Source organism: Nipponia nippon, unplaced genomic scaffold (genome assembly GCF_047370975.1).
Source record: "Nipponia nippon isolate SJK-2023a ecotype South Korea unplaced genomic scaffold, ASM4737097v1 scaffold_1, whole genome shotgun sequence".
NCBI lineage: Eukaryota > Metazoa > Chordata > Aves > Pelecaniformes > Threskiornithidae > Nipponia > Nipponia nippon.
In genome coordinates, this window is record NW_028262290.1 from 4285673 (window position 1) to 4297973 (window position 12301).

Here is a 12301-nt window from a genome sequence, read left to right on the forward strand (position 1 = left end):
TGCCTGTCTCCATCCCCAGAGGACACACAAGGCTGCAGCCTCCAAAATCCCTGCTCCAGGCAGGGGGGTTCAGCACCCTGACAGGGGTGGGTTTGGGGTGGGGGGGTCTTCTCCTGCCACGCTGCTGACTGTGCCGGCCCTTCTTGTCCCCACAGGAAGCGCAGAGGAGCCATCAACAGCAAGCAGCTGACGTACTTAGAAAAATACCGACCAAAGCAAAGACTCCGATTTAAGGACCCTCATAACCACAAGAACAAATGCTGCATCATGTAACCTCAATGACCTCTTGCCAAAATCCGTGCACACAGACACCCGGGCACTCGCACGCATCCCACCCTCTCACTTCCTCGCCCAGCCCCGTGCACCCCACGCACCGCCCCACTGACAGGGCTGGGGTGGGGGGACATGGAGCACCACCAACGTGTTCCAGCACCCACAGCACGGTCATCTTGCCGGACCCCTGAAAAAGGCTGCTTTCTCCAGCTACAGCCCCAAGGAGGGAAGGCTGCCCTTTGATTCTTGGTGTTAGCAGGCAATGAGCTCACATGACCGTTCTTCATCACCTTCCTCCTCCTCCCTTTCCCCTCCCGTTGCACTGAGAGGGATGGGCAGAGGGTGCTTGGTTTGGGGTGATGCAGGCAGGGCTGTGCCAGCTGAGAAGGGATGGGGAGCAGGAGGGCTGGAGCACCCCCAGAAAAACCCTTTCCCACCTCTTCCCTATAAATAAGGGCTGCAGCAGTGGGGACAGAGGTGGGGATGGTGCAGTGGCCTGAGGGGGGAAGATGGTGATAGCAGGGAGAGGTGAAGGGGGCTCATAGCTTGGTGCTGGCCTTGTGGCCGTGGGAAGAGCTGAGCTAAGTCCCCCCAGCACCATTCCCTTTCTCCTGGCCCCTCTGCCACTTCACCATCTCCCTGTTGCCTTGATGCCAGCAGGGATGCTGCAGATGGGCCTTGCTGCAGCAAAGGCAGAGGCGCTGGGAAACTCGGGGACTGTGGCGGGGCTTTGAGGCACCCAGCTTTGCACTGGGTCAGCACTGTGTCAGCACTGGGTCCCCCAAAGTGTGGGGTGCTCTTATTTATAGCTTCCAAATTCAGTGCACAGGGTGGTGGGTTCTCTCCTGTTGTGTCCCCATCACCAAGCCGTCGCACAAACCCCAATTCTGGCTGGGGATGCAACGCGTATCTTGGGGCACATCCATGTCCTCCATCGCTGCGTTTGCTGTCCGAGAGGCTGGGCTGCAGCTTTCCTGGGGGATTTTGGGTGCTCCAGGCAGGAGCACATCACCAAATTTTGCACCTGCCTTTCCCACACCCAGTGGCATCTGTAACGCGACGCCTGGCACCCCAAAACCCCCTGGCGCGTTCCCTGGTGGAGTGGACTCAGAGCTGCCCCTGAGCTGGGTCATTAAACATCTCTCAACTTTCTGCCTTTGAACGCTTGCAGCAGCTGGAGTGGTGGGCATGTAGGGGGCATGGGGGTGTTTTTGCTTTTGACAAGGATAAGAAGAAATTTGCTAATTAAAGGAAAAAAAAAAACTTAAAAAAAAAAACCTGTTTGTCTTCCGCACGTCCTCTGGCCTTTGTTTCTCCCATCGCTGCCTGGTGGAGCCCAGGAGGTGACCCATGGCCCCCCAGATCGATCCCCAGCACCAGGTCACAGCCAGCTGCCAGCTGCTGTCACCAGGGCGTACGTGTGGCCCAAGGGATGCTCTGGGTATCCTTTGGGCTCACTGCTGCTCCCCCCCTCAGCTGCAGAGTTTTGCAGATGTTGGGGCAAGGAGGGCTAGTCATCCAGCAGCTTGTGGTTTTAGGCTGCCCAACTTGAGATGCCTTCAGTGCCCTGTGTTGGGTATCTCCAAAGGTTTGTGTGCCTTCCAAAACATAGTATTCAGAGACATTTGCTTCAGAGGGTTCATCTCTTGGGATAAGTGGTGAGGAAGGCTGGTTAGGCACTTCGGTACCTGCAGAAGGGTAGGGGACGGCTTCGTGCCACCACACGTGGGCAGAGGAGGAGCTCAGAGCTGTTCCCAGCACCGCTCCTCCTCTTCTCCCAATGGGAGCCAGCCCCGCTGCACAGCAGGGATGGCCATCCCATGTAACGGGCCATGGTGCTGAGCAAGGCGGAGACCCTCCATGCATGGCCCCAGAGCTGTCATACTACACACCTCGGGCCTGTCCTGACCCCCACATTGTGGTCCCCTGAGTTTCTCCTGCCCCACTCCAGGCTGTTGGTTCCTGTGTCTCCTGGGGAAGGTGGCGGTGGTTGAATGGTCTGCGTTGGTTGGGAAGGGTGAGAAATTGGGCTGATAAAAAGGCCTGATCCTGTATTGCAGCAGTCCCGCTGGGTGGGTCACCATCCTCTTCCTACCGCGATGTGTCCTCCTGCTGCTAAAATAGGTGCTGCTTCGTCCCCAGGGGCAGTAGGAGGTGGCTCGGCATTGTGATGGGGACAGCCCCAATCCCTCTTAGCCTGGAGACCTCATGGTCTCATGTGCTCCCTGATCACAACAGGCTGTGCCATGACTTGCGAAGAGTTTAGGATAAAGCAGTGGGAACTGTTGCTTTGCAGGCTTGGAGATGTTTCTGCCCTGGCAGGAGGAAGAGAAATGTTTTCCTCGCCCAAGCTCGTGGGAGCATCGCATGGGAGGTTGCCCAGGGCAAGTGGTCCAGGACTTCAGCCACGATGCTTTTGAGTTGGGGTCGGGATCAGGACAGAAGGGCTTGAATTCACCTTCCTTTGGCCACAGGAACTCTTCACCTCCTCCATGCAGGGTTTGATGGTGGACGTGCTCAGTGCTGAGCTCTGATGAGAGTACACTCAAATCTCAGCTTGGTGGGCTTGTTTGGGGGAACACGGGGCAGAGGACAGGCTTTGCAGCGCTCCTTCGCATTATGTAGCATCAACCCATCCACCTTAAAAACAGAGAGCTTCTAGTGTAAGAGCAGTCCTTAACCTGGTACAATCCATGTGGCCAAATCCTCAGCACCTCTGGCTGGCAGAGCGGCATCTTGATACTCTTCAGTTTTGTGAGTCACTACAAAAAAAAAAAAACAAACCCCAGAAAACCATGCTGCTTTAATTGTCCTAATTTCTTTCTTTTTTTCTTTTTTTAATGGATGTCTCCCCCCTGTCCTGGAACTTGCTGTGACCTCCCATGTGCTGCTCCATGGACAGGACACCTCAGCAGCCCAGGAGCTGCTGTCCTTGCATGGAGAACTTGATCCTGCTCCAAGGTTTCTCTGGGTTGGACTGCCAAATATTTGGGATTTTTTTTGATACGGACTTGGGCTTCTGCCTCTGAGGTACCAGCTCCTCGATGTTTCAGCCTAGAGAGGGTTGCAGAAACATAACTGGCTGGGGAAATTGAGGGGTCTTCCAACTGGGTTTCGGGTTAGAAATCTCAAAGAGCCTAGTTCCCTCACAAAAATCTTGGGACAGTTGGGGAAGAGGGAAGGTTGGAGCTCAGTAGACACATAGCACCAGAGCGAGGCCTAAGTGGCCACGGGCTCATGGTTTGGGCTGGTTTTGGGGTCTCTCCTTGTATGTTAATCCCTGTCTCACCTCAGATGCCAAGATGTTGAAAGGAGAGCCTTAAAAATCTGATGTATTTGCTGGTTCTGTTGTTGCTCCAGTTGTCTCCATCGGGTCTTGGCAGACATCATAGGGAACAGACACTCCCATGGCTTTGGCTACAAACCAACCACCTTGTCCTGCCCTTTTCTGCAGAAGCAAAGGCACAAACTGGGTTTTATACCTCCTCGCCCCTATCCACCTCCCTCACCCCCTCTGTGGAAACCCACCATCTTTCCACAGTTTGCAGGGACAGGGCTCCACACTGGTAGCAAGAGCTTTGGAGACCCAAGTGATGCCAAGCAGATATGCCCTAACCATCAAAACAAAAGCTTTTAGGCTTTGCCCAGGAATCAATCGTGGCTGAACCTTGTGTAGGGGAATAAATCTGAGCAGGAATTCGTAGTTGTGTCCTCTCACCGGTGGCACACGTGTGCCCTTACCTGCGTTTCAGTTAAGAGGCTCACGTGTCCCTTCTGTTCTCCATGTTTGCCAGTCGGATGGAGTGCATGGTGGGGGCAGCGGTGGGAAGGAAAGCAACGCGGCTGTCGCAAATAGCTCTTTATTTAAGAAAGGTCTGGTGCCACGTATTTAAAGACTTTGCATTTATAAATTCATATTATGAGCCTTGCAATAAGGCTGACACTGTGGTGCTTGCGCTGAGAGCTTCAGATGAGAAAGTTTATGAGTAACAGATTTCCCGAGGAAGCAGAGAGTCTTGCTCTATCTACAATAGAACAAGTCATTTTCTTTTTTTTTTTTTTCATGGGGTTTGTTTGGCTTTTATTAGTCCCAGTGGGAAAGCGCAAAGGGAGATTCGTGACTTCCATGCAGTTTCCAAGGTCTTACATCTTATTTGCTTCCAGCGAGCTGGGTAGGTGCAGTTTGGCGGGTGGGTTTGGATGGGATACTGTCTGGTGGGAGAAAAATGTGGCTGGTTTCTTTGCATAGCAGGGGGTCACGGGCCGGCTGCAGTCCCGCTCGCAGGCTCTGGCAGACATTCCCGGGGAGGGGGGCGTTTCACCGCGCTCGGCTTCCCTGTAGATGATGATCTCCCAATGAACTCTCGACTTCCCTGCTGGTTCTTTCTGTGCAACAAAGAACAGCATATTTTCCTTTTTAACTCCGTGAGCAATCGTAGTAGTATGTAGATTAAGCCCAGATGACTTTTTTTTTTTTTTTTTTGTCTGAGCCATAGCTAAATTATTATACCCAACGCTTTTTGTATCAGACGGCATCACTTTGAATATGCAGATGAGGTATAGGATCTTGACACTTTATAACCTTTTTAAAAAGAAAATTGTCTGTTTACTTATGTTTTGTGTAAAAAGGAAAAAAAATGTATGCCTTTTAGTAATCACTTTTTTTTTTTTTTGAGTTTTATGAAATTACAGTGGTTTCACTCCAGCAGCGAAATAAAAAGCGTTCACTGTTTTGTACATCCCTGTGTGCTGCGGTGCTGCTAATGGGGGAGATACCAAGATGGGGGAGGCAAAAGCAGAGCCGAAGTCTGGCCAAGGGACGGTGGAGGAATGCATTGGGAGCTGTCGGGGTCCTGCTGCCTCCCCTTGGCTGGAGACCTCAGCCCACTCCCATCCCATCCCAAATGTGTCCCAGCTACCTTCCCCACCCATTTCCTGGGTTATTTTCCTCCTCTCATCCCATTCCCCTTTCCTGGGAGCTCCCAGGACAGACAATGGACCTGGCTGGGAAAGGGTTGGACCTACTGCAATTAGATGATGCGCTGCAGCCAAATTATGTCAAGTAGAGTCCAGGGCAGAGAGAATTGATTTGCCCAGTGCCAAGGCAGGTGCAAGGGGTGCACCCAGGGCTCCGGGCATTCACATGAAGCCCTTTTCCCCATAGGCTGCTCTCGGTCTCATCCAGCCCTTCCTTAGCAAAACATCATTGCAGGTCTTCAGCAGTGATTGCCAGGCCAGGCACCCCCCACTTCCAGCATTCCCCCAGCATAGCCACCGTGATCACAGCACGGTCAGCAGTCAGCGCCTTGCCAGAGAGAGTCCAACCATCACCACATCATTTACTGCCAGTCCAAGTGAGGTCTTCTCCAGAGGAGGGTCTAGCAGCGGGGAGATCCCAGAACTGGTCTGCAGCAGACTTGCCTTGGCTGAGCGAGATAATTGCATTGCTTACCAAAGTATGTCATGCTTTTTAAGTACCCACCTCATCATCAAATAATTGGCATAAGCAGAGCCCACACACACCCTGATCCTGTGACCAGCATGTCTCAACTGATGCAGTTGGATAAAAGATGTTGTAAGGCTCAGAGATGCCTTTTATCCCACGTTGAAAGAGCTGACCCCATAGCAAGGCTGTAGGGTGCTGTTGGACAAGCTGCCCAACTGAGGGCCCCGGTTGGGCCCCCAAGGGGCCATGGCTAATAAATGGTAGCATGCAAGAGCCTGACCACTCAAGGCCACCTACGCAGTGGGCAGCCCTTGTACCAGAAACACATCAATACCTGGATCAACTGTGACCAGCCTCTCTGGGCTCTGGCATGAAGCAGCAATGGGAGGGACCAGCTCCTAAATATGCATCATCTGCCAGCACAAACACACCTGCCAGGGGCACCTGGGTTAGGAAGATCTTGTAGCTGGAGATCTGGTGGCTGGTTCTCCCTCCCTTGCTACTTTTCCTATTATAGACCAGCTTAACAGCTAAATCTACTGGGTGAAGAGCAGCTGTTCAGTGACTGAGGTTTTGGGACAGCATCTCCCAGTTGAGCAACACAAGACATGTTGACCTCAGTCCACCCAGGAAGGTAGACTGGGTGGACTGGTCAGTACATCAGTAAGGAGGAGCCAGGTTGAATATTAAGGTAGACCTTCTGCTGCCGAATTGGACTTCTGGAGGGAGGACGTGGTATTCAAGCCCTTGGAGGACTTCTAAGGACAGGCGTTTTGTCCCATCCAAGGTCAGGATGGGAGGATGACCTCTGTAATGTGATTTCTATCCCTAACCCCACTAATGTGTTGTGGTCAGCTGTGGTCCAGCCTAGCTCTTTTTCAGGCTCAGAACCAACTCAGCAAGTTAAAACTGCAGAGGCAGCTGAGCTCGGCAGGACATGGGACACTCGGAGACATGGCAGATATCTCAGCGTTTCTGCAGTAACTGGCATATGTTATCTATGGGAAAGTATCTTCCCTTGCCTGGGAGAGGGGGAAGGCTGAAATGACCTGGACTCAAGGATTTCTGCAAGAAGGGCCTGCTAGGAAAAGAGGTCTGATTTGGAAGATGAGTTTTACTTACCACTCTCACCATCCAGTTCCAACTCCAAACTCCTCAGTCCTGCCCTGTAACTGGGACTCCTGGAGGAACCAGGCACTATAATGTACCAGCCAGGCTGCTGAAGGGGTGGGCTCTTGGGAACCACCACAGCTCACCAGAGCCAGCAGATCTGGGGGAGCTTTTGACCCTCTCCAGTGAGTGTTGTCCATAGCAAAGCTCTTCCAGGGGAAAACATTCAACCAGCTCAGCCCCGGGTTAGGGCAGGGGGGATGGGCCAGCAGGCTGCTGCATGGGAAGCTACTGCAAGGCTGCTGCAAGGTGGGCACTGACATTACAGCTTCCAGTTCAGGAGTGGGATCAGGTTTCCTTACACTTCCACTGCCAGACTGATGGTTCAGTATCAGTCTTGATGATTAAATTATTTGCAACAGGACTTGTAAGGCCCATTTATCCATGTCTCTACCCCAAAAATTTGAATCCAATGACTGATTTAACCCCATAGAGCATGAAAGCTCCCAACACCATGTTCCTACAAGACCAATGGAAACAGCAGATAAAGGAAAGACCTAAGTGGTATGTCCAGTAGAGCATGGCCTAACCTTGGTTAGATACCCAAGAGTCCACCCAGAGGAGACATTATGCACACCCCATCCATTGGAGATCTGCTCAGTGCTTCACCACTGGCAGAGACCACCCATCAGACACAAAAACAGGCTTCACTCACAAAACCAGTTGGGTTTTTAACTCTGCCCCTGTGACCAAGGCAGGAAGACAAAGACCAGAGGCTCCATGGAGGCTGAGGAGCAGGAGCTTGCATGAACAGGCTGGTAAGCAAGGAAAGCTGACACTAATTGTGTGAGCTCCCAAGTAATTACAAGGGGTTGGGTGGGGTAAGTGGGGAAGGGGGGACGAAACTCCTCTTGTGCTGCTGTAGGCTCAGGAAGGCTTTTTGGCGAGATGCTGGCTTGGAAGAGAGGAGGGCTGCAGGTCAGAGCACAGTGGTGTGGCATGGTCAGAGCTGTCCTTGGATTGTCCCAGGGCTCCCCAAGTGCTCTGCAAGGCAGATCCTTATCTCCTCACATGCTTTGAACCGTGAAGCTGCAAGGGGCACTGCCTCCTGGGCATGTGTGCTGGAGAAACACCCGCCCATGCTCCTGCCCGTACACGCCGTCTCCTACCTGCCTGCATTCCTCCTCACCCTCCATCACCTAAAAACGTGCTCCCCTTTGCAGGCCAGACCCCATCTCTCTGTGTTAGGTGGTTGCCACTCCATGCACAGGTTCCTGTCCCTCCCCAAGAGGACCACTATGAAAGCCCAACAAATTGGAGTCATCTGGAAAGGTCTGAATTGGCCACTCACAGGTCCTGGCATCTCTTCCCAACTTGTGCCATGGTCTGCAGTGCCTTAGCCCCTTCTCAGCAGAGGAGGTGGGTACCTACAAGCCCCATCACAGCCACGTATTTCAGTGCCTTCAGTCGTGCCAACACCAAAATTAGTGAGATCCACCCAGATCAAGGTGGGTGTCCACAGTGTGGTCTCATTCCTGGCTCCCTTTCCAGTCAACAGAGATCAAATCAAGAGTCAATACTGGAGATTCAGGAGGGATCAATCTCATACTGGCACAGACACTTCTTTCAGGGCTCCACCACTGCAGAGGGTCTCCAGACACCCAGCTCACATAGAGGCACCCATGCTGGAGACACCCAAAGCCTTGGGGTATGACCCATGGCTCAGAGCTCACCCTGTCAATGTTGCTAACCCACCTCAGAAAGTCAGCTGTCTGCAGAACCACAGAGGCAAAGGTTGCAGGGTCTTCAGTAAAGTCTAGACATGGTCCAGGCTCACAAGATTGTATAAAAAATGCTCTGTGAGGGCCACCTTGCTCCCTGTTTGCTATGTGCTGAGCCATGATGAAACCTTCCTTGTTTGTTTTGGACCGCTGCTGGCTGTCACAGCCAACACTGGCTCTTCTTGGGCATAGCGTGGCTCTCATCACTGCTCCTGTCAACCCGCTTGGGATCGGCCCTTTTGCAACATCTCCATCTGAGGACATCGTACTGTCTGAAAGGGGTCTTCCAGCTTCTCTCTGTGCCCAGGGAGACACACACCATCAGGGAGAGGCTGTGCAGCGATGGTCTCTCCTCCCCCCAGGACCTGGGGGACCCTGTGGGTCTGGGCACGAGGAAGAGGAGAGTGGGAGGTGCTGCCCTGCTTGCACTGTGGTATCTGGAAACTCCCGTGCTCATAGGTATGAAAATGTAGGGCAGAGCTTGGGTTGGGAAGAAAATTAAAATGTTCGCAACAAATGTAGCTGAAAAGTCAAGTGAGGAATTAGGCACTGCTTGGCAAAGGTACAGTAACACGGATCACCAGGGGTGAGTTTTGCCCTGGGAGCTTTCCCTGCAAACAGAGCAAGGAGGGGAAGGAGACACTCTGCCCAGACTTACATGACCACCGCCACGGTTCAGAAAGGGGGTTCTGCAAATCACTGCTCCATGCCATGACCGCAGCAAGGAGCTGTGCTGCCCTGCCTGAGCCACTCACTGGGCAGGACCTCAGGGCAGAATTTGTTTTAACTGTCGGAGAGAGCAAACATTTGACTGGCAGGAGGAGAAGAGGCTTGCATGGAGCCTGGAAAGGGCTGAGTCACTCGCTGTCAGCGTCAGCAGCCGAGGCAGAAGCGCGGCTGCCAAACAGCCACCTGGAGCTTTGTCAGTGCATCCTTAAAAAAAAAAAGGAAAAAAAAAATCAACTGATCGCCTCACCCACATCCCTCCGGAGAGCTATGTGTGCTGCACGCAGCCAGGGAGTTCCAGGCAAAAGCAGGGGCTGTGGAAAATGCCCTTCCCTGGCTGCAGGTGCTGGTTTCTGTTGCAACATCTCCCTTGGGGCTCGCAGAGCAGAGGAGGCTGCACGGCTCTCCCACAGCAACCAGGCAGCCTCCAGGGACCTGTCACGGCCAAGCTGGGGTTCGGTCCAAGGAGCGGGGGTGGGAGATGATTAGAGACCTGACGGCTCAGTGCTGGGAGAAGCACGACGCAAGAGCTGCTTTTGCCTCACGGAGATAACTGTGAGGCTGGCAGCGCTGCTGACTTCAGCCAGGGACTGACTCATCTACACCAGGGCATCTTGTCTGGATATCAGGTGGAGACATGGAGAAGCAATGCATTTAAATGAGCTTTGATCTTTAAGGCAAACAACACTGTCTTGTTTTGCAGCGCTCAGGCAGCCGTGGGTGACAGAGAAGGACGGCCAGACGGGTTTTGGGGTGCCCGGTTCAAGGCACTCGTTTTTGGTGGGTGGATGCTCAGAACTCAAAACAAGGGCTGTGACAAATCCTGAAAATTCACCTGGTGCTGCCAAATACCAAAGCCAAACATCTTGGGGCTCTTTCGGCATTGCAAATCTGCTAGGTTGAGGGAGACAACACAGCTCAGTAGTGCAGAGAGACACATGTCCGTAACTACCCCAGCTGTAGCCAAGTGACATACCTGGGAACCGAAGTTGAGTCCTTCTGCTTGCAGTTCCTCAACCTGTTGTATCTGCAGTCTCCATCCTGGGAGGGTTTCAGGATAAAGATATGAGCAACTGGTCTGACCGCCATAGCTGACCCTGCTTTGAGCAGGAGACCTCCTGAGGTCCCTTCCAGCCTGAATTATCCTGTAGTCCTATGATGATCCCAGAGAAGAAAAGAATATCTTATAGCTCATAGGGAGCAAAATTAGGTCACTGAAAGACACTCCAGAGAGATAGTCCCCTTGGGGCATGCACCTCCTCCTGACACTGCAACTGTCTCCTCCAGCTCTTAGGGTTAAGGTGTCCATAGCTGTAGAGGGAATTATGTCCAGATTGCATGCTCCCCACATAGACAATTCAGTATCCTCTCTAAAAGCTGGACAGCAGAACTATATGTGGTGCTCAATTGCAGACTCCATCTAAAGCAGTTAAATCACTTCCCTACATGCGCCCCTTACTCGACCGGTCATCTGTTTTCTATTGAGAGTGTTTCTATCACAGGATGCAGATTTACCAAATGCAAAGCCCTGCAAAGAGATGTCTCTGGCTCCATCAGCTGTCACCATCAAGCCATGAAGAGCAGCCCATCATTGCACTTTGATCCCTCAGCCCACCACTGGGTCCTTTTCCCTGGGGATATAACTTTTCCAGCCAGCTGGGCTAAACTCTGCATGGAAGCAGCTTCTTACCAAGAGGGGCTGACCAGGGCTGTCCCTGTGGCTGTCTGTCCTCGTCCACTTCATTCCACCGATTTTTCTCCCCTCCCAGCTTCTTCAGGAGCAATTTTGCCTTTATTTTGAGCTCACTGGTGGAGAAAGCTGCACAGCTTTGGGCCTAGCATTTTCCTCCAAAGAAACAGATCCAGTTGTTAGCGATTCCCCATTGATCACCGCTTTTTGAGATCTGTCAGTTAGCCAACTCTTAGCTCATTTAACACGTGCTCTACTGATGTGTGGTGCTTTTTTCCCCCACTGGAATGCCACGCTGTACAAATCCAGTATTTTACAAGCATCTTGCATATGTACAGTTATGTTTATGAAACAACCTTACAATCTAAAAGAATGAAATCAAATTGGTACAAGACCCCTTTTCCATAAAAACACATTGACTGGCATTTATTGTATTTCTGTTCTTTTTGTTTTCATGAATCGGATTCTAGATCAGACTGTTATTATTAACAATCAGCCTGTTGTTATTAGCCTGACATCACATCCATGTCTGGCCCATAAAGGCAGCTGAGCTGCTCAGCAGGCTCCTGGGGCTTAGCACCACGTTAGTACGGGTACTGGAGACCAGGAGAAGCTATTGGCCCAAGCATCAAAGCCTTTGCATCTTCCAAGGAGCCAAGATCTAGTCTGGCTTGGGTTGACCCTGAAACAGCTGCTCTTCATCCAAGAACTGGTATCCTTATTGCATCCTGAAGTTTTTAGGAAAGCTCAGTTAGAAGATAAGTATAATGGCAGCATCTAAGCTCACAGCATCCCCCTGTGGCCTTGCACAGCAGCCAAGAGGAGGTGGTTGTGTGGAGCCTGGTGGGATACCCCTGGTGAGAGCTTAACTCACCCCTCCAAGCTGTTGGAGAAGTGCATGCAGGGTGATCTGCAAAGCTCTTTCTGTGTGACAGCGGTGTGTTGTGGTCTCTGACCCTCGGGCTGTGGGACAGTAGGGATCAGGCTGGGTGTGACGCACAGCTGTACGAAGCTGTCCCTGTCCTCAGAAGTTTAGGAAGCAACAGCACCATTTCTAAAACCTCAAATCCTACCCAAAATCAAGGGGTGAAGCAGCTGACTAACTGAGACCACTGGACCACACTGCAGAACCCCACTTCACCATTTCCATAAGGACCCTTCTATTGCCTCATCTTGGGCTCTGCTTGGGGCTGTTTGGCAAGAGACTGCCCTCATTCTATTCCACATGTGCAGCTTCCTCCACAATATGTGTCTTCCTCCACAAATTCCTGATCC

The 12301-nt window shown here is 52.1% G+C and overlaps 1 protein-coding gene across 1 annotated transcript in view; it reads left to right on the forward strand.

Moving 5' to 3' along the window:
* The window catches only part of PTP4A3 (protein tyrosine phosphatase 4A3), a 47923-nt gene extending 42937 nt beyond the window's left edge, over positions 1-4986 (forward strand). Inside the window, exon 6 of the mRNA XM_087740610.1 lies at positions 156-4986. Within this exon, the coding sequence (XP_087596736.1) occupies positions 156-273 (118 nt within the window). The 3' untranslated portion in view covers positions 274-4986. The remainder of the gene's footprint in view (positions 1-155) is intronic.
* Positions 4987-12301: the final 7315 nt, after the last annotated feature.